This window comes from Parastagonospora nodorum (genome assembly GCF_000146915.1).
Source record: "Parastagonospora nodorum SN15 chromosome Unknown scaffold_42, whole genome shotgun sequence".
Lineage (NCBI taxonomy): Eukaryota > Fungi > Ascomycota > Dothideomycetes > Pleosporales > Phaeosphaeriaceae > Parastagonospora > Parastagonospora nodorum.
Genome location: NW_001884590.1, coordinates 190,063 through 216,622, shown reverse-complemented (window position 1 = coordinate 216,622; position 26,560 = coordinate 190,063). Strand labels below are relative to the sequence as shown.

The 26,560-nt window shown below is 52.7% G+C and overlaps 14 protein-coding genes across 14 annotated transcripts; 5 read left to right on the top strand and 9 right to left on the bottom strand.

The window, feature by feature from the left end:
* Positions 1–282: 282 nt before the first annotated feature.
* On the bottom strand, positions 283–637 carry SNOG_16067 (hypothetical protein; the record flags this gene model as incomplete). The annotated part of the gene is made up of 2 exons (XM_001806144.1): positions 283–371; positions 457–637. The coding sequence occupies 2 exons, from the start codon at positions 635–637 to the stop codon at positions 283–285; spliced, it is 270 nt and encodes an 89-aa protein (XP_001806196.1).
* Positions 638–1,193: 556 nt separating this feature from the next.
* SNOG_16066 (hypothetical protein) lies at positions 1,194–1,441 on the bottom strand (the record flags this gene model as incomplete). Its single annotated transcript, XM_001806143.1, has 2 exons — positions 1,194–1,304; positions 1,358–1,441. 2 exons carry the CDS (start codon positions 1,439–1,441, stop codon positions 1,194–1,196), a joined length of 195 nt encoding a protein of 64 aa, XP_001806195.1.
* SNOG_16065 (hypothetical protein) lies at positions 1,332–5,452 on the top strand (the record flags this gene model as incomplete). The annotated part of the gene is made up of 4 exons (XM_001806142.1): positions 1,332–1,428; positions 1,639–2,238; positions 2,288–2,382; positions 2,546–5,452. The coding sequence occupies 4 exons, from the start codon at positions 1,332–1,334 to the stop codon at positions 5,450–5,452; spliced, it is 3,699 nt and encodes a 1,232-aa protein (XP_001806194.1).
* A 447-nt stretch (positions 5,453–5,899) lies between these two features.
* On the bottom strand, positions 5,900–6,723 carry SNOG_16064 (hypothetical protein; the record flags this gene model as incomplete). The annotated part of the gene is made up of 2 exons (XM_001806141.1): positions 5,900–5,939; positions 5,969–6,723. The coding sequence occupies 2 exons, from the start codon at positions 6,721–6,723 to the stop codon at positions 5,900–5,902; spliced, it is 795 nt and encodes a 264-aa protein (XP_001806193.1).
* A 737-nt stretch (positions 6,724–7,460) lies between these two features.
* On the top strand, positions 7,461–8,208 carry SNOG_16063 (hypothetical protein). Its single transcript, XM_001806140.1, has one exon. It carries the CDS (start codon positions 7,659–7,661, stop codon positions 8,097–8,099), a length of 441 nt encoding a protein of 146 aa, XP_001806192.1. The 5' UTR covers positions 7,461–7,658; the 3' UTR covers positions 8,100–8,208.
* Positions 8,209–8,750: 542 nt separating this feature from the next.
* On the top strand, positions 8,751–11,563 carry SNOG_16062 (hypothetical protein; the record flags this gene model as incomplete). The annotated part of the gene is made up of 7 exons (XM_001806139.1): positions 8,751–9,094; positions 9,132–9,275; positions 9,298–9,445; positions 9,500–9,631; positions 9,661–10,612; positions 10,665–11,087; positions 11,136–11,563. The coding sequence occupies 7 exons, from the start codon at positions 8,751–8,753 to the stop codon at positions 11,561–11,563; spliced, it is 2,571 nt and encodes an 856-aa protein (XP_001806191.1).
* A 316-nt stretch (positions 11,564–11,879) lies between these two features.
* SNOG_16060 (hypothetical protein) lies at positions 11,880–13,141 on the bottom strand (the record flags this gene model as incomplete). The annotated part of the gene is made up of 2 exons (XM_001806138.1): positions 11,880–12,867; positions 12,993–13,141. The coding sequence occupies 2 exons, from the start codon at positions 13,139–13,141 to the stop codon at positions 11,880–11,882; spliced, it is 1,137 nt and encodes a 378-aa protein (XP_001806190.1).
* A 1,129-nt stretch (positions 13,142–14,270) lies between these two features.
* On the bottom strand, positions 14,271–14,470 carry SNOG_16059 (hypothetical protein; the record flags this gene model as incomplete). Its single annotated transcript, XM_001806137.1, has 2 exons — positions 14,271–14,307; positions 14,346–14,470. The coding sequence occupies 2 exons, from the start codon at positions 14,468–14,470 to the stop codon at positions 14,271–14,273; spliced, it is 162 nt and encodes a 53-aa protein (XP_001806189.1).
* Positions 14,471–14,773: 303 nt separating this feature from the next.
* SNOG_16058 (hypothetical protein) lies at positions 14,774–15,237 on the bottom strand (the record flags this gene model as incomplete). Its single annotated transcript, XM_001806136.1, has 2 exons — positions 14,774–14,997; positions 15,063–15,237. 2 exons carry the CDS (start codon positions 15,235–15,237, stop codon positions 14,774–14,776), a joined length of 399 nt encoding a protein of 132 aa, XP_001806188.1.
* A 403-nt stretch (positions 15,238–15,640) lies between these two features.
* SNOG_16057 (hypothetical protein) lies at positions 15,641–15,783 on the top strand (the record flags this gene model as incomplete). The annotated part of the gene is made up of 2 exons (XM_001806135.1): positions 15,641–15,656; positions 15,707–15,783. The coding sequence occupies 2 exons, from the start codon at positions 15,641–15,643 to the stop codon at positions 15,781–15,783; spliced, it is 93 nt and encodes a 30-aa protein (XP_001806187.1).
* A 414-nt stretch (positions 15,784–16,197) lies between these two features.
* On the bottom strand, positions 16,198–17,210 carry SNOG_16056 (hypothetical protein; the record flags this gene model as incomplete). Its single annotated transcript, XM_001806134.1, has 2 exons — positions 16,198–17,050; positions 17,074–17,210. 2 exons carry the CDS (start codon positions 17,208–17,210, stop codon positions 16,198–16,200), a joined length of 990 nt encoding a protein of 329 aa, XP_001806186.1.
* A 381-nt stretch (positions 17,211–17,591) lies between these two features.
* Positions 17,592–20,616, bottom strand: SNOG_16055 (hypothetical protein; the record flags this gene model as incomplete). The annotated part of the gene is made up of 4 exons (XM_001806133.1): positions 20,265–20,616; positions 18,170–20,215; positions 17,919–18,115; positions 17,592–17,849 (listed from the first exon to the last, which is right to left on the bottom strand). The coding sequence occupies exons 1-4, from the start codon at positions 20,569–20,571 to the stop codon at positions 17,592–17,594; spliced, it is 2,808 nt and encodes a 935-aa protein (XP_001806185.1). The 5' UTR covers positions 20,572–20,616.
* A 206-nt stretch (positions 20,617–20,822) lies between these two features.
* Positions 20,823–21,824, bottom strand: SNOG_16054 (hypothetical protein; the record flags this gene model as incomplete). The annotated part of the gene is made up of 1 exon (XM_001806132.1): positions 20,823–21,824. One exon carries the CDS (start codon positions 21,822–21,824, stop codon positions 20,823–20,825), a length of 1,002 nt encoding a protein of 333 aa, XP_001806184.1.
* Positions 21,825–22,179: 355 nt separating this feature from the next.
* On the top strand, positions 22,180–25,318 carry SNOG_16053 (hypothetical protein; the record flags this gene model as incomplete). The annotated part of the gene is given in 5 exon segments (XM_001806131.1): positions 22,180–22,246; positions 22,350–22,412; positions 22,655–23,444; positions 23,464–23,966; positions 24,081–25,318. 5 exon segments carry the CDS (start codon positions 22,180–22,182, stop codon positions 25,316–25,318), a joined length of 2,661 nt encoding a protein of 886 aa, XP_001806183.1.
* Between the last annotated feature and the right edge of the window lie 1,242 nt (positions 25,319–26,560).

The window sequence follows — 26,560 nt, the reverse complement described above, 5'->3', positions numbered from 1 at the left end:
CCCGCTGTTTCTCCCCTGCGCCACGGTGCTCGAGACGGGGTGCGCCGTCAGCTGTGCTGGATTGGTCCAAGTGGCTTCGGCTGATGTCGGACATTCATGCTGCTGTTCGGTGCTTTCGACCGCACCACAGCTTCATCTCTAACACGAGCGTAAAACGGTACTCCTACTGCTTCGTTGGGGCAATCTCATGTGCACACGCTAATCGGACGCAATGCAATGCTGTACATGGATAGCGACCTGTCACCTGCAGGCCATGCTGGCATCATGGAAACCGTCACCCTCTCAACTGTACAGTACCGTGGTACCATCGGACTTCTCGCTTGTGCCTTGTGGCGCCAGACGTTCAGTCTCACCAGTCCCTGTCGGTCCGCCTGTCTGTTTGGGCTGCTGCGATCGCTATACACCTGACGTGCTACCATCTTTCGGTTTGATCGAGGCAGACGGTAGTAAGCTTACTTCCCATGTCGCCGGCTCCCTGAACTTGTTCTTCGTCGGCTGCGTTACCAGCATCCAGACCCAGAACATCTGCGAGACGGGTAGCACGGCAGCCTTGAGGAGTCTCCGGCAACACTTCCGCAAGTCTGAGAAAGCTTGGTGGAAGCCACGTGCATGACATTGGCCAACACATCTGGACCATCTTGGAATGACGCACTCGGCCTCATCCGATGCTGGGAGCGCATGGAGCTGCCCTGGTACTGACGTCGTCATATCAGCTTTCTCGACGCATGCCCAGCTCCTGTGGTGGACCAGGTCTGCTTATGTGCACGATACTTGCTGCTCGAGATGCTACTCGAGATGCTAGGCAAGAGCTTGGTTGCGATTGTCTACCGAGCTGTCGATCTGCCGTGAAAAGCGATAGATGGAACACGCGAAATGTTCCCCGCAGTTCGGGAGGCTAGGCGTTGGCAGGAGGACATATCTCAGGTTCGTGTGAAGCAGTGCGTTGAGATATGCCATTGATGCCTCGCGTCCCTCCAAAGTGATTTTAGCACAGCCGCACATAGTCTAAACCTTTTCTATCACTGCATCCTCCATTTCTGTACTGTAGGGTGCAATGAAGCGACACGTAGTAGCGTCTCAGCACAAACTTTGGTCGCTCTCGGCTACGTTCGCCAGAGGATGCAGAATTCTATTTGGTGTTGACCCGACTATATCAAGTCTAAATCGCTCTCGAGCCAAGGCCCAAGAACATGTCACAGTATCCTCGAGCGAACTACATGGTTAGTCAATTTGGGAGCGGGAAGCGAGAAGCTCTTTTGCAATGCCAGGTTTGCACCAAAGTCAGTTGCGTTTACCATCTCTACCTTCGGAAGCTTAGTTCACCCATCAAAATGTTGGGTTTCAAACGACAACTGACCTCCTTCTTCGCAAGTTTCATGAACCCTTTGGATATGAAGACTGTCGGCGACAAATCGTTCACGATGGCTTGTTTGAACCACATGTTGGTGCTTATGGAAGAACGGAAAGATGATGTCTTGTTTTGACCCTGTTTAGGTTTCTTCATATTTAACAACTCGCAGTACAGCTAGCGTTTTTCATTTGCTTCTTGCATCGTGACAGCATACCTCGCGGTTAACAATGTCTATCCTGTACTCAGGAAGCGTGAATGAAATTCGCATAGTGTTGGGTCTATCACAGGTGGAGAGCTCGATGTCGGCAGTTGGCACGTGCTACGCTACCCCAAGTACGCGACGTGCTCCATCCTCAACGCGTCGGTCGCCCCTCCCAAAACATATCAATCGCAATTGTCGCGCCACGTCCCGCGCTGTCAACCCCACAACCAAGGCAGCATCTTATTGAGCACGTACATCATGAGTGCGGCGGTCTCGGCCTCCGAGGTCAGCGAAGTCGCGTCTTCTGCGAATCGTCGTCGCAGTGGCAGAGTCACCCGGAAACCAGAGAAGCTTGCGGCCGCCTCGAGTCCGACCAGCAGCACCAAGCGCAAGCGCCGCGACAATGACGACAGTGGTGTTGACGCCGACGAGGCCTCATCTGAAGAGCAGAGTGAAAGCAGCGAAGGCGAGCCAGATGAGGAAGAGTTGAGAGAGCGCCAGCGCAAGAGGAAGGGCAAATCCGCCACAAAGCGACCCGCGCCGAAGAAGCCCAAGACAAATGGCGCCCCAATAAGTCTGGCGATGCGGCCTGCCGCTGGCGCGTCCAGGAAGTTCACCAAGCGACCGCGCAAAGCCGCCATTCGCAAAAGCGCAGTTTCGGACGAGGAGCCTGAAGGCCTATATGGTGCGCCATCAAGTCGCTCTCGGGTTTTATTTCTGCTAACAACTTGTAGCCGATGTTTTTGCTAGCGGCGACCGACTCGAGGACGTTGCGGCTCGCTGGGTCGCGCGGTTCAACGAGCACGAAGCAAGAGCCGTGGCCGAGATAGTCAATCTCGTGTTGCGGGCTGCCGGGTGCGATCTCCGCATAAATGAGGACGATATAGCAGACCCCGATAACGCGCCTAGTCGCGTAGCAGAAATACAGGAGGAATTCCAGACGGTGAGATTGAGCCCTCTCAGATGACCTTGCGCATACTGACGCAGGGTAGCACGAATTGACAGAGTATCCTCTCATCGCGAAGGCCAAAGATGGCGGTGGTCAAGCCTTCCGAAACGCGTTGCACGGTTTCTTCGACACCCTGGTCCGGACTGTTGCGCAGTCAGGGCTCCTTTACGAGAACCAGGAGCTTCTGGAGAACATATCGGTCTGGCTTGGCGCCATGTCCTCTACAAGTAATCGGCCATTCCGCCACACTAGCACTGTCGCATCTCTCGCCATCACTACGGCTCTGGCAGCAGTCGCAGGCGATCTAGTGGAGAGCGCAGCGAAACGACAACGCCAAAGCGAGGCGGAATCCAAGAAGTCGCGAGTCAACAAAGCACGTGTGTCTGCAGTTGATAAAGAGGTCGACGAATATACACAGAAGCTCCAGATCGTGGACAGTGCTCTGGGAGACTGGTTCAGCGTGGTCTATGTTCACCGTTACCGAGACGTAGATCCGAAAATACGAGTCGACTGCGTTGGCGCACTAGCCAACTGGATTATCACGTATCCCGATCGATTCTTCGATGGCACTCATTTGCGCTATTTGGGCTGGGTTTTGTCTGATTCGAACCCTCCTACCCGCATTGAAGTACTTCAGCAACTCGCGCGACTCTTCCGGGACCAAGACAAATTGGCAGGGCTGAAAACCTTTACTGAGCGGTTCCGACCCCGTATTGTAGAAATCGCAACACGCGATGCTGAGAACAACGTTCGTGCAACAGCAGTCGAGCTTCTTGACACGTTACGCGAAGCTGGCTTCTTGGAACCAGATGATATCGACTCAGTTGGCAAGTTGATCTTCGACAACGATGCAAAAGTACGGAAGTCCGTGGTTGGTTTCTTTGCAGAGAACGTCAACTCAGCATACGAGGCTATAGTGGAGGATATGGGGGGCGAGGATGCTTTGAATGAAGCATTAGCACCCTCAGATGAAGACAACGAAGAGTACCACAATCCGCGACTGGAGTGGCTCAAGCTGAAATGCTTGGTCGAACAGCTATTAGCATATGATGAAGACGGCGCAGAACTACCATCTCAAATGGTCCAAATCGTGCCCTCGGGAGCGGAGATGGGCCTCATAGCAGCTGGCATAGAGTCCCGCTTCTCTTTGGCAGCAAAGGCATTGTATGACGCTATGCCCGAAATCCAGTCATGGGAAGTCCTGGCTGGGTACCTTTTGTACGATCACTCACAGCCTACATCTAACGGCGCTGGTGACGACGCCGAGGCCTTACTACGACAAAACTCCAAGCTGGACGAAAAGCACGAAACTGTTCTTCTTGACATCCTGAACGCGGTTGTCCAGTCACGATTACAGCGCCTAGCAGAGACTCAGAAAGACAAGAAGAAGACAAAGGCCCAACGCGCAGGTGATAAGGAGGACCAAGCAGATATGGCACGCCGTCTATCTCTTCTGATCCCCCAGCTACTCAAGAAATTCAGTGCCACACCCGAGGCAGCAGCCTTGTGCCTTCGATTAGAGCGTGAGCTTAATCTTGATGTGTTCCAGGAATTGCGACAGAACGCTGCTCTTGCTGCTCTCCTCGATGACATCAGCAAGCAGTTCCTGACGCACCACAATGAGCGAGTTCTCAGCGAAGCGATCGGATCAATACGACATGCTCAAGGCAACGATGAGCTGAAGGATATTGTGGCTTTGAAGGTTCAGGCTCTTTGGGACGACCTAATACATACATTCGATGCTCTTCGAAGCCGTAAAGATCTGGCAAAGAGAGGCAACCTGGACCAGAACATCTTAGTCGGAGTCTCGAATGTTATATCGAAGATGGCATCGCTCTCCAAGGTCTCCAATGCCTCAGTCCTAGACGACATCACCGCGCCCGCGAAGTCGAAAGGGAAAGGCAAGAAAGCTGCACTTGACACACCTCCTATTACCTCAGTACTGGACATTCTGGAGCGTGGAATAATGACTGAAGATCTCGAGGCAGAGGCTGAGGTGGCGGAGGACATGCTTGTGCGTCATGCCATGTCTGTCATGCTTGGTTACTTTGCATGGAAGTGCCTTGACTTTGCTGGTCACGTTGAGGGCGGAACCAGTCTTCCTGATGACGAGCTCACATTGGTGATTGAGCGCAGGGACGCATGTGTGATGACGCTAATGCGGATTATGGAGAGTCGCAAGGGCGCAGACAATGTGCGACTGGACGCTGCGAACCTCCTGCTCGACGTTTACTTCATGTTTCACGCTCTCAAAGCAAAGAAGGGCCAGCTCGCCAAAACACCCAAGAAGCCACAGGCCCGCAGCCATAGCGATACTAGTGACGACTGGGAGGCTCTTTGTCAAGACATTGACGGTAACACGACAAAGCTTATCTTGCAGATCCTGACTGCATCGGAGAACAGCCTGGCCAAGCTGAGCAGCAAGAAGCTTGAAGAGCCTGACGTCGACGACGATCCTATTGATCCGGACGACGAGCCTGAAAGCGACGAGGAGGATGCTGAAGACGAGAGTGCGCAGCAAGACAAACAACGACGCACGGTTCTAGCGGAGCAAGCATTATGCACTATAGGCGGCAACCTTGTCAAAGCTGTCCTAATTGGTATGCTGGGGTCCGATGGAAATGACGTCGTTCGCGTACGTCTTCAACGCAACAAGTTGAAGCTCACACCGCAGTGGAAGGAGTGTGTCAACCAGCTCGACGCCATCAAGCTTTCACGAAAGGGTGCGAAGACAGGAGCCAAGCCTGTGAAAGAGACGGCCAAGTCTAGCAAGAGCAAAGAGATTGTCGTTGAGGACGACAGCGACGAGGAAGAGCTTGAAGTGCAAGGTGACGAGATTGAGGATGAAGAAATGGCAGATGGGGACGAGGAGCAAGCGAATGGTGTAGAAGAGGCTGTTGAGAATGGAGACGTGGAAGACCCAGAAGAGGAGAGCGTTCTGGGCGACTGAGCGTTTCATGTATCAAGTGTTCTTACTGTACTTTTACTTCTTCTGCATATTTTACGATGGCTATACGGGACAGACGTGTATGACGGGAGCTGGCTTTACGCTTCTCTACTGGCGCTTTGGCGTATTTGCAAAGGAGAATTCAGCGGTGCCTGCTTTGCGTGGATAGTACGACTAAGAGGATTGTTTCTATCGATGATAACAGTTCGTAGCTAATAAAATAGACGTCTGGCTAGGACACGATCTGTTCTCCAAATCGTGTGGCCTTCAAGTGTAATGACTACGGTCTGGCGCGTCGACGCAATTCACGGTTGGTGCGCCTCTCAACGCGCGAGGCTCAGTGCTTGGAATATTGAAGATGCGAGCTTGGCCATAGCATAGGGCCGTCCAAAACGAATTGTGCAGTGCAGAGACACAACTGTATGTAGTTGACGATGATCAACATGTATACTACAGCTTGCTCTTTGTGTTGTTGATGTTCTGTGCATATCTGTACCCGCTTCCTCGTGCTACATCTACCCTCCCCCATTTTCAATTTCCTTCATCTTGTCCGCGCACTCTTGTGCAAGTTTCTGCGTCTCCTTCTCCAAAGCCGTCACTTTTGTCATCCATTCAAACCTCTCTCTCCAAAACACGAACCTCTCTTTCGAATATCCCTTGGCTCCTGTCCATTTTGGATTCAACACGGCAGTCTGCCAATCATGCTCTCCAGTCATGTTGCCTTGCATGTCATACAAGCGCCGCCCAACATGTTGGAGCCATTGCGCGGCAGCTGGAATTTTCGCATTGAGCATCTTGATATTGACGCGCTCGAGCTCGAGATCGCGGCGTGCGGGCCAATCGAAATCCGCAGGGTCGTCATCGGGGTCGTACCATTCTTCGATTTCTGGAAAGTGGGTGCGCTCCCAGGGCGCGAACTCGCACGTCGACCGAAATGTGAAGCCTGCTCGTTGGATCTGATCGAGTTCTGGATGGACTTGGTGGTGTGTGGATAATTTGGCGCAAAAGGCGTGGTGGTTCACTTGCGCTTGATGCTTTCGGTCTCGCTCTGGTTCGTCGGAGACGTAGTATGTCATTGTGTAGCCAAACTCTGTCCAGTGGTTGTTGAATTGGGGCAGGATTGCGAAGACGTGGTCGCCGTCTGGCAACTTCTGCAGCTCCACTACGAACTCAACGAACCTGTCGTTCAACTCTGTGAAGGAGTCGACAGCCCGGCAGAGAGTGCGCCAAAGTAGAGTGCAATCTGGCCACCGGGGGTCTTGTTCGTTCGCCATGTTTGCGATTATCGGGCTCGCGGCCTCCTTTGCTATCGCTGACATGGGAACAGAAGAATCTGTAAGAAGTTTTTGAAACGCCGAGCGCATTTCAGGTGGTGGCGCATAGCTGTCATGTTCCTGGAATGACAGAAACTCGTCGGGAGTGTCTGCAAAGGGTATTTTTGGAAAAGGCATCTTGACTTTAGTCTGCGGTGGAGGACTGTTGTTGGGTGATTTATTGATGATGTACAGCTGCCGAATATGGGTTTATGTAGTTGTAAGAAAAGCACGTGGAATGTCGTACATCTCAGGGCCGCAAAGGCTCAAAGTTGATGTGTAATATCTTGGCAGCATGAGGCTCAGGTGAGGCACAGTGAGCACCCCGGCGGTTAGCGCTTAGCGCAAAGTGACCCTGCCACATAACGCCTCTCCGTTGAGGCTGTGCACATTGACTCCGAACGCACAGCGATTGTAGCAAAAGGGATAGTGCTGACGCCTTGAAGGCGTTGTACGAGTGCCAAGATCGGTACAAGTGCTATGGTTAACGGGCGGCCTATATTTCGGAGGTCGACCTATGAAGCCCGAGACTTGGCTTATTACCCAATATGCACTAGTTTACAGTGGTATGGAATGATAGTGATGCTGTTAAGGTTATTCGGCAGCGACGCGGCGGATACGGCCCCCAACAAGTGTGATGTTAAATTCCGACAGGAGTCTTATGCTTGAAGGATTACCGAGATGCTTGCATCGGACATGGGAGAGCATTGTAGCTTGTTGATCATGTCCTATTCCTTAGATTGACGATGGTTTCGGAACAACTTCTCTGAGGCTAGGTCCAACTCAACAGTACACTGACCTCAATCATGCCACGGACACCAAGGCAAGATGGCCGGAGCAGGTCTTCAAGTGTGCGATGGGATACGACATTTAAAGTATAAGAGGGGACGCCATGGATGCTCAATCACCAGCACAGCAACAACCTTCACTTCAATCCACGCATCCAGAGCCACTGCAATCTCGCCAGCCCTTCACTTTTCAGATTCGCTATCCATCATTTCAACATGCGTTTCTTCGCCATGACCGCACTCCTCGGCCTTTCGGTCTCAGCCCTTCCCACGGTGGAAAACAGCGTCGTGGCACGCTCTGCTTCTCCAGAAGCCATTGCCGAAGCAGTAGCTGAATCAGCGCGTCTCTACGCTCGCGGCAAGGACATCAAGTATGCTAGCATGCCAAGCTCTAATGCGGCATGTCCCGCCACGGCTCGCTACGGGGCGCACACATATACGGACAACCAGATCAAGGTGGCGTTCCTCGGAGGTGCTGGTCTGACTGCGGAAGGCAAGCAGCTTGGTACAAGTATGTATAGTCGCAGCCTGGGATGCTGTCGGTGCTAATGTCGAGCAGACGCGTATCCGCACAAGTACAACTCGAACCAGGTACTGCCCAACGGCTGCGGTAGTGAGACGCAGGAGTTCCCGATTCTATTCGACAACGACTTGTACACGGGCGGGAGTGTGCAAGAGGTGCCGGACCGTGTCTTGTATGAGGCCAAGGACAAGGGCAAGAACCTCCTGATCAAGTACTGCGGTGTCATCCGCCACGGCGACGGTCGGGACTTTGTCAACTGCCCCTAAGCAGCTGAAGCTCAGGGTGCTGGAATGGGCCACTGTGCATGGGCCATTGGATGCTTCCCTCTGATATACTATTAGTGTTTCTTGAAGGTTCTTGAAGGCGTTTGTTGGGACATGGATGGATTTGTGTTTAGTCGGTTTGTTGTCGATGTAGATGTTGAAGATGCTTTTGCTCGGGAGTCGAAATAATCCATGTGCGTGGTGGTCGTGTGAACGCGGTGATGTGTGAATACGGTGATGTGTGAATGCGGTGATGTGTGAATGCGGTGATGTGTGAATGCGGTGATGTGTGGGGAAGCGGACATGGATTGCAGTGCATTAACTTAGTGCGCAAGTCGGTGCGTCATGCACGTCCGCTATCACGGCAGCTTCGAGATGGCTAGCAATTGACGGCACCAGCACCACCAAAGCCCGATGTCAGCCAATCAAGGGACGTTGAAACGGAAGCACTCGGGCAAGACGATCAAGGAGCTCTTCACCACGCAATCGAAGCCCCACGCCGCCACAGCCGCACCGCTGTCGCCCACCAAGAAGCGCTCACGACGCGAGCTTGAGAGGGAGAGCTCCCCGCCCGCCGACGAAGCCGCCACAGCGCGCACGCCGCCCAGCAGCATGAGCACCGCCGACATGTACCACTTCCCCAGCAAGCGCGGCGACGTGGTGGACATGACGGCGAGCCCCGACAGCAGCCCGGCGAGAGCAAGCGCGCCGCGCAGCACGCATGGCACGCATGGCACCCGCAAGACAGCGCCCAACATGCATGCCACGGGCGGGCCGAAGCGGCTGCTGGTCAAGAACTTTCAAGCCCACGCGCAAGGCCGACCCCGCCGTGTTCCTCGACCAGACATGGCAGAAGATAGACGGCGCCCTCGACACCGTCTTCGCCCACGCCGCCGTCGACTTCAGCCTCGAGGAGCTGTACCGGGGCGTCGAGAACCTGTGTCGCCAGGGCATGGTCCAGGGACGTCAAAGAACGCCTCGTTGCCAAGTGCAGGGACTATGTCGGCGCCAGCTTGACCGCGAAGGTGCACGAGAGCCTGGGGGGAGGGGGCAATGTCGAGGTGCTGAGGGCGACCTTGCAGGCATGGGCCGTCTGGAACGAGCAAATGGTACGCACCATCTGTAGCACCGCTGTCTCGCATGATCCATACTGACCCGCCCAGAAATACCTCGACTGGATCTTCTGCTACCTCGACCGCGCCTATCTGCTTCCACGCCATGAATCCCTCCGCGACCTCTCCATCGACCTCTTCCGCTCCCTAGTCTTCTCGCATGCGAGGCTCAACGACCGCATTGTCCGATGGCGCCTGCGATCCTCGCTCAGCCTCCGATCCGGGCCGGCAGCGAGCTCGACAGCGACATGTTCTCCAAGACTGTCAACATGTTCCACACCCTTCACGTCTACACAAAGCACTTCGAGCCGCGCCTGATGGAGCTCAGTCAGACATTCGTAATGAACTGGGCTGACGAAGAATCCGAGAAACCGCTGCCAGAATACATAAAGAGCGCCAAATCCCTCATGGACCGCGAGCTTTCGAGAGTGGCAAAGTTTGGCCTGCCCAACACCACACGCCGAGACTTGCTTACGCTGCTGGAGGACCACCTGATATCGAGGAAGGAGTCCAGGCTGACCAATCAAGACGAGCTGGCCGATCTCCTCGAAGCAAATGCCGTCGAGGACCTCCAACTACTATACACACTGCTGGAAAGGCGCAAGCTCGGTGCAAGCCTACGCCCAGGTTTTGTCAAATGGATCGATGACGAGGGTACGGCGGTTGTTTTCAACGAGAAAGAGCAGGAAAATATGGTCGTGCATCTTCTGACACTCAAACGTCAGCTGGACACATTCTGGAAAGTGTCATTCCATCGTAATCCCGAGCTTGGCCATGGCCTGCGCGAGTCCTTCGAGGCCTTTATGAACAAGACGAAGAAGACGAACGCAAGTTGGGGCACAGACAATTCCAAGACGGGCGAGATGATTGCCAAATATGTTGATATGCTACTGAGGGGTGGTGCCAAAGCCATCCCCGCGTCCCTGAGTCGGAGGACGGAAAAGCCTGTTGTCGCTGAAGCAGAAGAGGACAACGAAGATGCCATGTTTGATGAGGACACTGAAGTCGATAACCAGCTTGATCAAGTGCTTGACCTTTTCCGATTTGTCCATGGCAAAGCTGTCTTCGAAGCCTTTTACAAAAAGGATCTCGCGAGGCGTTTGCTCATGGGCAGAAGTGCCAGCGCAGATGCAGAGCGTAGCATGCTGTCAAGACTCAAGACTGGTAAGATTGAACACGACACCGAGCCCTGCTACCGTGTACTGACCTGCGACAGAATGTGGCGCTGGCTTCACAGCAAACCTTGAGCAGATGTTCCGTGACATTGAGTTGTCGCGCGAAGAGATGGCTTCTTACAAGAGCATCTCCGAGGAGCGTAACGAGAGGCTAGCCGTTGACCTTAATGTCAGCATCCTGTCCGCCTCCTCATGGCCCACCTATCCCACTGTAACCGTCATTATTCCGCCACAAATCAAGCAGGCTATAGACAAGTTCGAGGCACATTACAAAGCAAAGCATTCCGGCCGCAAGCTCGAATTCAAGCATGCCCTTGCGCATTGCCAGCTTAAAGCAAAGTTTCCTAAAGGTAGCAAAGAGTTGGTTGTCTCTTCCTTCCAAGCCATCGTTCTTCTGCTCTTCAATGGTTTGAAGACGGAGGAGCACATGGAGTACAATTACCTCAAGGAAGCTACGGGTCTCCGTAAGTTCAATCAACCAATGTCACCTTTTCCGTGCTGACAATTCGTAGCTCCGGCGGAACTCAATCGGACCCTCCAATCTCTTGCCTGCGCCAAGATTCGACCACTGACCAAACACCCCAAAGGCCGAGAGATTAACCCCACCGACACTTTCACACTCAACGCCAATTTCACGGACCCTAAATACCGCATCAAGATCAACACAGTGCAGCTCAAGGAGACCAAAGAAGAGAACAAGGAGACGCACGAGCGCGTTGCTGCGGATCGCAACTACGAGACACAGGCCGCGATTGTGCGCATCTTGAAGGCTAGGAAGAGAATTAGTCACGCAGAACTGGTTGCTGAGACAATCAAAGCGACGAGGAGTAGGGGCACGCTAGAGGTTAGCGGAATTAAGAAGAACATTGACAGGTTGATTGAGAAGGAGTTCTTGGAGAGGGAGGAGGACAACGCGGGGTGGTATGCTTATATAGCATAAGCTATGGATTTGGAATTGGATATCAAGGGCAAGCGCTGGTTACAAAGACGCCCATGTAGCAAATAAGAATATAATACCATGACTCGGTGCCACCAAGGAAGCAGCAACAACTGTTGTACGAGAATGAGGGAACTGGGAACTGAACTGCAGTTGTGATCACAATGACGACGCACAAGGCAAATATGCATACATGTTGAAAATGTTGCAGTACTAAAATACAAACATGCTCCTCCTCCATATTCGGGTATCGTCTAGTCTTCCTTTCCTACTCTACGTGTCCAATAACGCCATAGGATAAAACTACTCGTGAAAAACACTACCCAGCTAAACTCCAGTGTTTCTTGACACCCCAGTCCAACCTCGTCATGCCTTGCAGATCATCGCCGTTCAGATAGTCAACGCCCTCTGCCACCAGCACTCTCCAGACACGATTCCGCAGCGCAATCGGCCACTTGGGCGCGCTCCAATACCTTGCCTTGAGGCCCCTTTCATGCGCTCCACGGATCTGACTGCGGATTAGCTCCAGCTGCTTCTCCGACAACGAGCCCCACCACACAAAGCCAATGGATTTGCGGAAGTCAACCGAGGCGTAGTAACTGTTGGTCGAATCAAAGTGAGAGTCGGGCGTTGTGCCAATGGTGCCTTGTCCGCCTTGTGGGTTCAGAGCAGCGTCAGACGACATTTGGGCGAGCGGGGCATCGAAGAAGATGTCGCGGTAGGTGCTGTTTGCGGTGACGAGGTCAAAGGGGGCGTTTCCTGTTGCGACGACGGTGATGGCGCCGGGGATTGTCTTTTCGCCGTCAAAGTACGTGAGGTAGCCCTTCTCTCGCAGAGCACTCAATTGCGAAGACACGACGGGGAAGATGTCGCGGCCGTCGTTTTTGAAGTCGATGAGCAGGACGAGAGTTTGCTTGGGGACAGTGTCGAAGATGCCGTTCTTTATACTTGAGGTGGCTGCGTAATTGCCGAGCTGGTTCTTGTGGTCGAGCATCTTCACCAAGGGGTCAACGTACATTGATCGGAACGTTCGGTTTTGAGTTAGTGCGTTGGTGCTGTGGCCGACGAGGAGCTCTTTATCGAAAAGCCAGACGTCGGCTTCCACGCCAGTGCAGCCCCAGCGGAGGGCATCGTATAATGGAACGCGGCGCCAGTAGTCGTTGTGAGAGTGGCATGGAACGGGTGTAACGTCGCGAGTAATGTCGAGAAGCTGGCCTGGCACTGTCCAATCGAGCGATGTTGATGCCGGATCGTCCCATAGCAATGGTACGTAGCCAAAGAAAAAGTTGACGAGGTGAATGAGGCCACTGAAAGTATTAGTATTTCGAGGTCACTATTGTTTAGATCTAGTACGAGTCTGGACAAAGATGGGCTTGCAGATGATGTGCATAAGCTGCAGCGAAAATGGGCGGAAGCATCCGAGAAGACTTACAAGACAATCATAACCAGCACGGGTATCCCCAAGAAGGTTCTCTTCCTCCACCTGAATCTCTGCGACTTCTTCTTGTCATCTGCACCCAGCTTCACGCTCTTGAAGTCCTGACTCGGCACCACGCCATTCTGTCTCCTCCGCATCGACATGCGTAACCGTTTCCAGAAAGCGGGCCTTCGATGTGGTCCTAGATGTCTGAACTCGCAATTGGCGTCTTCGCCATGTTCTAAAGATGCTAACGATACATTGGACTGCGTTCTTTCCTTTGAGGGATGGAAGTCCTGGAGTAGGGGCTGAGCAGTGGCTGATTCGGAATAGTCGGAAGCTGGACTTGTCATGATGGCGGGCTAGATATCCAGGCACGAGCCAATGGCTGGGGATGTGGATCTGATCTCGCAGGACCCTGGCTTGGCGGAGGAAACACAAGTCTCGTCCAATGTAAAATGGCCAGACAGTCCTTCCTTGCTCCAGCGTCCGATGGCCAATGTCGCTGCGAAACGTCGAGTGTGTTCTCTGGCACGCGTAACGGGCTGGCAGCCCTCTTAAGCTCCCTTGACACTGCCGCAGCGAGCCTGCACGCTGCAGACGGCGAAACGAGGGCTAAATTGCGCTCTGACGGAGATCCAGACAGGCCGACAATAGACCCCGGGGCGTCGCTCCAGGCGTGAAACGGAGAAGCTAAACAAGTAGCGCCACTGGATTGGGTAGTCGACACTTGACGATGGATGGAAAGGGAAAGTCGCGCACTCCAGGGTCCAGGTTGCGTGTTCGACCAAGTATTTGTATCACTCCGAGTTTCGAGAGTGTCGGCTACGTTTCTCGGAGGCCGGACTGTGGGATTGAAGAGAAGCGCATGGCCGTCTGCCAACTCTGGATCAGCTGCAAGGCTTTGCAGCTAGTGTTGTGGTGCACATCTCTGCAACCCGTTCCCAGCCTGGGGAAACAACATGGCCCAGCGAGGTGACCACGCTCTCGAACATGCACACGGCGCAGGGTCCGCTAAACCCAGCACGACGCCGGGCCTGCCCGTATGATTGGCCGACCCGCTTCACCACCACAATATGCGGCACCGCCAACGGTGGGGATTTCCAGTACTAGCGTCAGACGGTCATGCTGCTGAGTCTGCGGAAGGCTTGGTATTCCGTTGCAAACACCACGACTTCGCAACTCTGTATATCTGCGGCCAAAGTACCGAATGCAACGGTATCATGTCGGTCGTTTGCTCACGTCACTGCATTCGCTGTGCTGCTGAATGCCTGCGAACGCGCGTCAGCCACACTATTGTATACGCCGGCCGTGCTCCGGTTGGCTGAATCTACCATTTGACGCCTAGGGTGGCTGGTGGCTACTTACGATGAGGACTGACGCAGGGGGGAAGGGCGCATTGGGGCCGACTTATCCTTTAGCTTCAACGTCTGTCCAACATCGATGATGATGAGGAGTGCTGACACGAAGCCGCAGTGCTCCATCTGAGCCATTTTCACTGGACCCAGCGTGGCCCCATGCTGCTCCGAGGGGTCGACTTGAACACCGGGCAGCATACGTGTTCTGTTAAGATCCATCTGAATCGACTGTTACATCGATTGAGAAGCCATTGTCGTCTAGTCAAGATCGTACAAGATGGTCGTCACAAGGAAACAACTCTATTTGCAAACAGCTTCTATCTAACTACCCATACCCCTCGGACTCTTATCCAGGACAAAAACAGCAAGTCAATTACATTCAAGACAATCACCAACCCGCACTTTCCCTTACCTGTTCCACTTCCATTGCCAGCACTCTCAATCCTGCGTCTTCGCCTGCTTCTTCTGTGTCACTGTAGAGTCTGGGCCAGGACTGGACTCTTTCTCCGGAGAAGAGTCTGAAAGCTGTACGAATTCGCCTAAATCCAGCTCTGCCTCAGGTGACGCCATTTGGACATCGCGCGATGCATTAGTAGTACATGCCGATACCGGTGCCGATGCCGATGCTGATGCTTGCTGCTCACCCTGGGCCTCATCCGCGCCTGCTTGGAATTGTTGAGCCCTTTTGCGCCTCAATTCCTCATTTGCTTTGACTTGCTCATATCACTCTTTTGGATGAGGCTCGCCGTCTGGTATCTGGTCCAGGAGAAAGGCTGTTCGTCTCCCGGGAACGGGTAGGGATTCTTTGCGATGCCACTCAGTCCTACATCTAGTGATTTTGAGGGCTCATCGTCGGATGATTTCGCAAGGATCTCTTCACCGTGCTTGCGTCTATCACTCATCTTGGCGATGTTGACGGTAGATATAGTGCAATATTACTAGGCCCGTCTGGATATATGTGAAGTTGCAATCTTGATCAATCGACCCTGATCTATGCAAGTTAATTTATCTCGGCAAAAGTGTGTTGCGGATTGTGAAAGTACTGTTTTAAGTTGTCTGATATAATGCAACATGACTCTAAAAGGTGACTCGGTGCTCAAGTTGAATGATTGGGCCTAACGATGCGTCATATAGTGGCAGAAGGGATAACTGTAATAAGTTTGAAGAGGTTGATTTAGGATTGTACCAGATGTTTGATGTATCGAAGCTTACACCATAGAGGTGGTATAGGAGCGACAGTAGCGGCTTTTTCCATATAATGCTTGAAGAAGACTTGCAATCAATTGCAGCGAGACTCGTGACATCATGCCAACAACGCAATGTAGGTAAACACTACTTGTTGAATGCCAATGAGTGTTGGATTATTCACAGTCAAGGGCGTGACGCAGACGTGCAGTGAACTTTGCCCGGTTCACCGATGGGTCACCAGGGACAGCTTCATGTTGTGATAGAGTAGGTGGGGAGATCCATCTCATGCCATAGCTTTCCTGCATCACACAAGCACAAATTCTCATTGAAGATTTTGTCCTTCTTGCACCCCTGGGCCCATGTTTGCTTCTTTTTATGGTTTCCCCTGCGTTGCTTCAATTTTTCCACTTTCCGGTGCCGACTTCTAACGTGACAAGCTTTCTCTCCGACGTGTTTCGCTCTCTATCCCATCTATACTGAAGTAATTCTAATATTCAATCATAGTAGCCGCATTTGCTTCACTGGTTTGGGGCAAAGAGCCATCAGGGTATGAATACACGACAGTTCAAGTGAAGCAATGTATGCTCAATTTGAACAAATTACACAGCAAATGCCTTGACTGTGATGAGGATTCTAATCTGCAGTCCAAACTAAAGATCGACTTTCGATCCAGATCAAGCGTTCCTCTTTGCAGCCATCAATTCCCTGTAGGTGTCGATGATTGTCTTCCTCTCTTCTCCTAGCTCTTCTCTCTTCCTCAAACTGCCCGCCGCATTCGGCACATTGCCCACCTTCGCCCCCGCCCCGTTCTTTACCTTGAATATCTCCCTCGGTGTCTTCGTAAACTCCGGGGGCGCAGAGACCACGTCATGTAAGCCCTTCCTACTCTCTCTCTTCTTATTGAGCGCCTCCCACTCATCTTCACTATTATTATCGACTTCGCCAGCCAAAAGTTTACGTTTACTCTTCTTCGCCTTTTTCTTCTTGCCATTGACCGTAGTAGGCAAGTCTGATGTTTTGTCCTCCCACATGGCCTTTTCCTCGTCTTCCTCCTCCTCGGCCAACTCGCGCTCCTCCTGCTCCTTCTCTCGTATGCGCGCTTCTTCTTCCCGCCAGCCTTTTTGTAGACGCTTCAGTCTGCGTTCATGCTTCGTAATTCTATGGTCGCTGACGCCTGCAACCTTCTTACTGGATTTCGTCACGCCGGAGAGAGGGAGAGCTTGGTCGACCCGAGCTTTGAATTCGGACATGGACTCGCCCGGCTGTATTCGGAGATCGACTTTGTCGGCCTTTTGCTGTATTTCGGCCTTGCCCCGATCCTCTTGGTCTGTGCCCTCTGCCACCTTTTGTTGCTGTTGCTCTTGTTTGCGCTGCTTTTTCGTTTTCACAAGGCCGTCATCCAGGCCTGATCGTTTAGGCTTGGTGCCTTGTGAGAAGGCCATCAGGCGCGCAAAGCCCTTTGGTGTGTCGTCTGCCCCGTAACCTTCGACATGTCCGGTCTTGCGTTTCTTTGCTTTCGGTGCAGAGCTGAAAGTGCGTGCTTTGCCTACTGGAAGAGATGTTGCATGGAGATCTGGGGGTAGATTGAATCTGCGCCAATACTGTGAGTGGTGCCAGTCAAGCATGAGCGCGTTACGTACTGGTTGGCATCGTCATCGTCGGGTCTGCGCTTGTGTTTGTGCGGCATGGTGGCTCTGTGTCCTGGTGTTCGAGAGACTGTCGCAAGTTGAGGTTGGTTCCCAAAAGTCACAAAAATGTTGCAGGGGTCTTGCGCATGTGGGGCCAAGGTTCCCGCTAGCGTCCATCTCCACGTGCACATGCCTAGAAGCATGGCGTCGTCGTCTTCATCTTCAGGCAAGAGCGCAGACCAGCAGGGTGATGCTCTTCGTGAATAAATCTGTTGATTCTATCGATACTTGTATGGGTGAGAAGCGAAGTATCTATCTGGCCACGGTCCATGCCTTTCCTGGTATCACCGCACCGAACGAACGCCACGACGCCTTGCAGTCTATACTTCCAACTATAAAGGGATCATTTCACAACGTAACCATCGTACAGGTGCCTTTGTCTAGAAAAGGCTCCATCCTGCTTTTCGTCCACCACCATCCCGTTCCCGTAAGGCTCTCTCTTCACGCCGCGACATCATGCGCTTCTCTCTTTGCTCGAGCTGGCGTAAACCCTCCATCTCCTTGAGAACGTGCTCCAACAATTCCTTGCGGCGCACTACGTCAAGATGACGCTTGATCTTCGGGTCCTCCTTGGCAAAGCGATCGATCTCTTCTTGTGTAAGGCCACGGCCAAGGCGTGCATCCAGCTCACGTGGGAACTAGATTAATTAGTTAGCTTATGCGTTGAAAACAATACGCTCCGAGGACAGGGCGGTGTAAAGACTCACAATGTAATAGAACTTTGAAAGTAACTCAGCATCCAGGAAGAGATCGGCCGTCGTAGTGAGCTTATCCGCTACAGCGTCGAGGAATACTTCAGGGCAGTGGTACTTGTTCTTCTTCGTGGCGCACTGCTTGCTCTTTACAGCAAGGAGACGTAGCTTGAGAACGTCCACTCGATCGCGGAGAAATACCGCTTCACGTCCTGCGTATCATCGTCAGCATTGTATACAGGCCGCGTCTGCGAAATTCAATATACCTTTTGCCAACAATGCCGCACTGAAACCCCCAGCACCGCCGACACCGTCGCCCTCTAAAACCACCTGGCCACTACGTACACGATCGATGAATGACATGACGTCCTTGACCCTCTTACGTCCGCCCATTTGGTCTTCGAGGTGCTTCACCGCAGACTCGCAGACCTTGAGCTCGTCCTTCAGAACTGTCGTGACGTTCTCTCGTCCTTTCGCCCACTCGCTGTCTTCCACCTCGATGCGGTATTTGTAGGGCTTGATGCAAATCTCGAGCTCGTCCGAGATGTCGTACGACAAATCTTTCAGTATTGACGTGGACGCATCAGTGATAGCTTGTCGTGCAAAAGGATGTGCGGCAAACCGCGAGTTGGTAATCAGACGGTCAATATGGGCTTGCAGAGCGTTGGCAACTACGCTCGTAGCCACACGTCCGACACCAAGCTTGGTCAACGCAGCACTCGAGCTGTCAAGCTTGATTTTCCAAATGTTGTCCTCACCTTCCACATCAGCTTTAGCAAGGCTGCTCAATGGATCAGCATCAGGAAAGGGGACGCTGAGATCATCGAAAGGACGGTTCCAATACCGCTGTGCCAAAAGGTTCAACACTTGCTGATCAAGCTCGTGCTTTAGTAGATCGCGGACTTGTTGTCGACCGAACTGCTCTGAAAAGCCACGGAAGGAATGTTTGAACGAGTCTAGAGATTCTGCGAGATAAGACTCTGCGCTCAGAGGGCGCTCGTTGTACTGCACTTTGTACTCGTAGGTTGCATCGGCAAGTTCGCGTTGGATGGCCTCGCTTGTGGTCTTGAGACTACCAGCCATAGTTTGCTCTAAGACATGCATGAGCTTCTTTTTTAGGTTTTTGGTACCAACAGCTAGTTGGGAATCTGGGGAGAACTCGGGGTGCGAGGAGAAGTACGCAGCCTCATTCTTGTTGATGGCATTTGTGATGTTGCCGTTGCCGCGCGTGAAAAGCTTATTACCTCCAGCATTGGCAGGAACACGACACACAACGCCAACGTATCCTAATCGCAAAGCGTACTTTTTGTCGGTGAGCAGACTGGCACCACGCTCAGCGTCCACAAGGTCCATCTTTGTGATGACACCGATCGTCCGCTCGCCCCGCGGATCGACCTTTCTTGATGCTCGAAGCGCGGTACTGTTGGCTAAGTCGACGTCTGCCGCTGAAATGGCTAAAATGACGTTTGGTGATCGGATGTACTTTTCACACAGCGCCGATATCTTCTCTTTTAGCTCTGGTGGCTGATCGCGTCCAACTACCTGAATGTATCCGGGCAGATCGATCAATTGCAGGTCAGGGACGTTGGGTGAATATATCCGCAACTGAATAGGATCGTCTGAAACACAATCCGATGCGGGTACAGCAAGGTTCAGGTCCGTGAGCGTTTTCTGGATCTGGTTGAAATCCGTGACTTTGCCTAGTCTGAGGGCTGGAAACTCTCCGTATTCAGCCTGTGCATCCGGAGTGTTGACCAGAGTAAGCTCGATGGGTCGGCGAGTGACCATATTGTGCCCCTTGGGCAAGAACTCGTGCCCAACGATAGCCTCCAATACCGAGCTCTTTCCCGAGGACTGCGATCCGATGACGACAATAGATGGCAGAGTGAGTGTGTCGGACTGCCCAACCGTCTGCAGCAGTCCACGAATCTCAATCATCTTCTTGGTGAGCATCATCATCTGCTCATCCCGGGCGATCTTTTCTGCCTCCTGTTTGTCCTCCTCATCCTCCTGCGGATATCCAAAAGCTGCGGCCGTTGATGCACCTGCCGCTGCTGTACCCACACCGCTGTGCTTCGGCTCTTCTGGCCCTCCGCGTCCACCATTGCCGCTCGAGCCACCAGACTCATCCTTGGCGAGCAGTCGTTGAAGCCATTCCGGGTATTGTACTTTGTCCAAGTCTTCCTTCGTCTGGTTCCATCCTTTTCCAAGTTGGTCGAAGACGCCGTTCGCTGTGCCAACTACGCCGCCCGCCAGTTCGGTGGCGCTGTCTTTGGTTCGGTGGAAGAGATCAAGGGCAAATGTTCCGGCCTCTGTCGCTAGTCAGTTTCTGGATCTATGTTGTCCTTTCGATATACATACGGCCGGCCTGGTACTGTATGTAGGAAACGCCGGCAATCACGGCGCCCCCAGTGGCGGCTCCTACTGTCGCAAATTTGCCGACAAGTTTTGGTATGATTCTCGCGAACGAGATGGATCTCGTTGCAGGCAAGTTATGCAGGGCATAGCTTCCAAGCGGCCAGGGGCGGCGTTTGATCAGTCGAAGGCCAGCTTCGTTTCGTAGCAGACCTCCGGCGGGGAGCGTGTTGGTCGTGTACTGTCGGGGCGTGTGCAGAGGCGTTCGGCGCGCGAACGTAGCCAGGCGGTTCGCGACGAGCCTGCCGCTCATGGTGACTAGGAGAATGGACCGATGCAGTATGCCTCGCGCATAAGAGTCGTTGGGTGTCCAAAAAGCGGTAGGAGCATGCACGTCACACTTCACTTTTAGGGCCGGAGCGCACAGACCATCTGTGAGTCGCTAATGCGACATGGGTAGCTCTACAACGCATTGCATCCCAGATACAGTGGAGTGAGGCCAGAGAACTGTGTCATCGAAAGCTGCACTACTTGTATCTCCCCAGGTGTACTTGCTGCCCGAAATTACTTTAAGCAAAGTATAGCCCGCTCTCCGAAAGCTTGCAGCACCGACCCGTCCTCCTTGATCATGTCTCTGAGCCAATTCCTTGAGCCTTCCACTTCAGCACTCGCAAACTTAACCAACAAAAATCCCCGAACATTGGCAGCACTCCATATCAGCCCATCAGTCTTCTCTCTCTGCTGTCTAGCATGGCGTCTTTGCTCCCTTGACGTCAAGTCTGGCTGTGCAGAGTCGCCCCAATTTCTGCCGCCTATACGTGGCAATGCCTCGAACTCGTCTAGAAAGAACTGTGACAATGCCGAGAAGATTGGCCCTCGGATTATGAGCGTCCCAAAGACCGAATATCCATCCATACGCGACGACAATGCCATGTTTGTGCGGCCGTGGTTGTCTAGTATCAAATTGTCCCTCATGAGCAGTCTCTTCTTGCCAGCGTTATCTGTAGTCCATACTTCGTTCCTGCTCTTGTATTCATAAATATCCCAGTTTTCTCCACGTGCCGACCGTCCACTAGTAACCCAATCGCATGCACATAAGCTCCCCTGCTGGTTTTTGAGATGGTATGTCTGTGATTGAGAGAATGCTGTACGTGCAAAAGGCTGGACTGGATCCGGAAGATAGACGAGGGCTGCATTTTGATCCAAATGAACCGTCATGTGCTGCTTGGACACCACTGAAGGATCGAGGGTCTTGAAGATCTTCGTTGACCCTTGGGTCAGGAGTACGAGCCTAGTCCCGCTGTCCAAGCGCACTTGCAAATCGATACTATCACCTGCAACAATCCCTCCTCCATATGTGAGTAGGAAGACAGTATGGATGAGGCGAGGCGATATCATATCAGAGCCGAATGCAGGTGGTGGCAGCGGATCCGGCGCGACCAATTTGAGAGGGTATTGATACGACACATTACGAAGCACAGGGTTGTCTGGAGGTAATGTTACGAGAATGATTGACCCATGGCCTGCTTTAGCAGTAGAGGAGCCGAATGGAGAGGTGAAGACCATCTTGGGATGTTATTGGTCTAGAGTCTAGGTCATCATGTGAACGCCAAGTTATACGAAACCGGTAAAGCCAAGGAAAGGGAAGAAGTCCACAGATGTGATCGCAGAACGCAGCAGATTATTGTTTAGCGGACACAGGTGAGCGAGAGCAGGCCAATCATGCGCTCGGGCCCCACGCTAAGATACCCCCACCCTTTCCTCAAGCTGCGCGAACACCCGCCTGCAGAACCACCTCTATTCTACCGAGTCAACCCATCAACCACGCGTTCGAAACCCCAAGGCGACAACTTGGCAATGACCTAAGGGTGTCCAATTCTTTTCTTTGTGCTGGCAGAGGCAAGGGGACGGGCGGACAATCATGGCGACAGGCTTCGACGCGCTGATCGACTTTTTGCTGTCGGAGATCGCCCTGTGCGGCACTCAAGGTATGTGGGTCCGCAGTTCGAATCTCTCACTCGCCGCATATCTTCATAACACTTTTGGGGGGTCATACTTCGCATTGTCACTGTTCGTGTATAGTCGCAACAGATGAGTTCTCCGCTGTTGCTGTATCGGATAGCTACAGTGCGCCCAATTTGCCATCGCTCAAGTGTACGCTTTCTCAACCTCCTCGCTGACTTCTAGTATAGGAGCTAGCAGCGCAGACTTTCAACGCTTCGTACAAAAGTACTATTCTGGCGACACTACATCCAGCCCACGAAATGGATACGCACAAGGACCTTCTCAAAGTGTACTTGGCCGCACGTTCTCGGAGAAATTGTGGCAATGGGTCACTACGCACTCTGACATCCGCGTCATCCACAACAGCCAAGCCCGTCACTATTCTCTTACAGATTTCATAGCCGCTGAAAGAGCCGATGGCGATGAGACGAGCCTTGAGAGCGACGATATCCTAGCTTTTACCTCACCTGTTCCTCAGAAAGTCTCACCGGCGCAACCTCTTCTGGCACTGCGCGCAGCCTTGCAACAGCGCTTGTCGGCGGAAGGGCAGGATGCGAAGAGACAAAACAGCTCGTCTCCACCTTTTATCCACTCTACACTGCCACAAAGGGAGGGCGAGATGGACAAGCAGGCTGCCCTAGTGTCTCATGTTGCAGTGCGAAGTCAGCCTCGTAATACGGCGAAAAGTTGCTACTTTGATGCTGCGGTATTTGATGAGCCTACATCGTCTACTTCAGCTCCTCGTCTCTTCGCCAGTCAGAACCGCATCTGGCAGGCATTGACAGGGCATAGTATGGACCTAAAAAAAGTGCCGACCATGGAGTTCGCACTCTTGTCTCTCATTGCTGCTCATGGGCCAGATGGTATCACACAGCCTGATCTCGTGCACTTCAGTGGCCAAGACAAGCGATCAGTGCCGCACAGAACAGACGAACTGGCTCGAAAAGGGTATATCGTCAAGAACCCTGTACAAGCTGGCAAAGCTCGTACCAGTCTTTGCGTACACACCAAATTCGTCTCGCAGAACCACTTCACGACCTCTGGGGCTGTAGAGGATGCCTTTCGACCAGGCACTTTTGTTGCTTCAAGCTTCGTGCCACTGCTTTACAACTCGTTCAAAGATGCTGGCGTTGTGCTTACACGTGATCTCCGAAAGCGAATGGTAAAAATTGTGAACCTGCTGTATGAAGTCCGCTAATAGCTTCAAGGGTGTACCGCTTGCGACTTGGAACAAACGAGCTGTGCATGGCGCTCTCATTCGCCTCGATCAGAGTGGCATGATCAGGCGTTTTCAAATCCGCAAGCAGAAAAGCAGAGATCTCTGGGTCACCTGCATACAGATTCAGAGAGAGCCGCGTCCAGAGGATCTCGAGAATCTTGGTTTCCGACGTCAAGCGCCTATTGCCGATACCACTGGTGAGCAACTACAGGAAGACGACGATGGTGAGACCTTCATGAGGGATCTCGAGGTTGACATGCTTGAAGACGATGAGGATAACGACGGCAACAATCAATTGGATGGAGTCACTCGAATACCGCCACAGTGGACGCCTGATCGCCTGCTCAGCAATACCTTCTTCGAGTTCACTGCTCTCGGTCAGACATCAGGCTGGGATGCGCTCGTGTTGCGTGATCGGGTGGTTGGCCCTTACTGGCGACGCCCCATGGAGTCACATCTGACACGTTTGACTGACGACTGGGAACGTATGCAGCCTCCTCACCTGCGGCATCTCGCCATCATCCGTGATACGCGTACTTCGGACGAGAAAAGATTTGTCCATTACGTATATCGTACATACCGCCATTTCCAACAAGCAGTTCGCGCCGGCGAAGCAGCATGGGGTGGTGTATGTAAGCCATCTCACAAGTCCGATGGGAAGTCGGGCCAGAAAAAGAGCGTGAACGAGGTCACTAAGTTGGATTCCTGGGGCTTTCATGGCGCCAATCAAAAAGACTTTGTACGATTCAACGGCACAGCAACCTTGTCGGATGTTCGTTCTGCTATCGCCGCGCCCCGCAAATATGGGACTCGCTGGGACATTCCACTGGCTAAAGACATAGGCTACGACAGAGCCAACGTGGCCACACCGAAGATCGTGGCCAAGACACGACCTAAGAATGTATCTACTGGAACAGAAAGCTTGGAACGTCCTCTAACGGGCGACAAGAATCATGACGCTGAAGGCACAGAAGAGGCCGATGATAGTGATGAGCAGCCACCTACGCTTTCTGTTTTTCGCAGACCAAAGAACGGCAAGACCAAGAGGAAGGGCTCAGGTCTGGTCCTCACCCCAGAAGAGAGAGTGTCACTTGGGTTGAAACCTTCTGGTCGTCTTAGCAAAAGCGCTGCAAATCAGATTCTTGCTCATCGCCGAGAAACTGGCGACCCTAACTCACTCCCGGATAAGCTCGTTGACGAGCCTGTGATACGTGCAAAAGCACCACTAATGACGAGAGAGGAACGCATTGCTGAGAATCTACCGCTGAAAGGTCGGCTAGGCCTAGACAAGGAAAATGAGATTCGTGAGAAACGAGGTTTGCCAAAATTGGTAGAGAAGGTCAGGAAGAAGCGAGGGACGAAAGAGCCGACTGTTCTGACGAAGCAACAACGGATAATGCTCGGGTTCAAGGACCACGGCAGACTACATCAGTGGTTCATTGACGATCTGCGTCGCGAGCAAGAAAACGATGTTCCCTTGGAAGAATCACCCGCAGTGAAGAGATACCGAGAGTTTCTGAGGGGCGACGATGTGAAGGCAGGAACTGATTTAGTTCCAGCCAACCATCCTGGTCAGACGACGCCACCGAAAGGGCAGACCCCAGTTGCAACCAAAGAGGCTCAACATGATATGTCTGAGGTTGTGGGACAAACGCCACAAGTTGTAACGACTCCAGGTAAACGCAAGGCAACGGGTGTTGAGCACAACTTCAGCAAAAAAGAAAGAGGGTTCACACCAAATCAAATGTGTCGCGGGACAACGCAGGCACCACAGTCACGAGTCAACAGGCTGATGCCCAACACCTCAACAACCCACAGCTTCCGAATGAGTCTTTGATCGAAGGCGCTGTGGCTTCAATGGAAGAGCTGCAGCCATCTAATCACAGTACACCATCACGTCAAGGACCTGCCTTAGTTGCCCAGGGCGTGGGGCACCCCGCTAAGCCTGTTCCAGTCCCTAGAAGCACTGATGACAGCCATGAACGCCAGGAACGATCTTTACCAGGGCTGTACCTGTACCCCTCTGCTAAGCGAAAAGTCTTGCGTGGTCGACCTCGAAATGCTTTTCTCGCAATACTTCAGACGTCCCGTTTGGTCGAGTTGCCGTTCTTCACGAAAGAGCAGACTGGCGGACACGAACCTACAAATATCATCTTACTGGGGCCATGCAGATCGGCACCAGGCTCAGGCTTGCACATCTGCTTCAATAAACCGGAGGCAAGTTCCAGCTCTTCGAGCTGCGCACGATTACCGCCCCAGTCGGCAAATTCGCTTGAGCTTAAGGAGACGAGTACCGCGATCCTCCCCGGGTCTCCGGCACGATCACGCGAAGAAGGTGAAGGCCCAGAAAATTTGGAAGAACAAGGTCAAGATGGACTGTATAACATTGATTCGCAAGCACGGGCTCCGTCTCAACTATTCCAGCCGCCCGAGATCGCTCCAGATATGCAACAGGAGTATCGAGCTGTGACACCAGGAGACGAATTACCATCCACTGTTGGACCTAAAGTTAATGGCGAAAAGTTGAAGCCCTGTGTGGTAGCCGGATGGAACTCACTAAATGCATCCACTCAGGTCACACGACCATCGTACCAGAGCCCTTATGCACAATCATACACTCCAGCTTCTACTCAACAGGTAGCAGCCGCTGACATCACGCGACTTCCCACGATGAGAATGGAGACGCCTGATCTCGATTTGCAAAGCTCCACAGAATTGCCCCAAGGAGTGGTTGGGCAGGTACTGGAGGAGGAAGACGCTGAGATCGCTGCATTCAGGAAAGCACAAGCAAAATCTGCAGCACCAACAGCCGTAGGCAGTGCGTTGCAATTTCGTCGAGAGATCATACTAGAAATCATCGACCGCTGCAATGGTGTCTTTCCACTTCACGGCGAGATTGGGCGACCGTTTCGGGCAATGTGGAATCTACGACACGGACATACCAGCCTCCGAGTGCCCGAAAATTCAACTGTCCATGATACCTTGAAAAATATGATAAGTAATCCGGCATTTGGTCTTAAGCGCATGGCTTTTCAGGTAAAAGCCAGAAATGCTGCCGGCAGGAAATTGAGAGCGATTG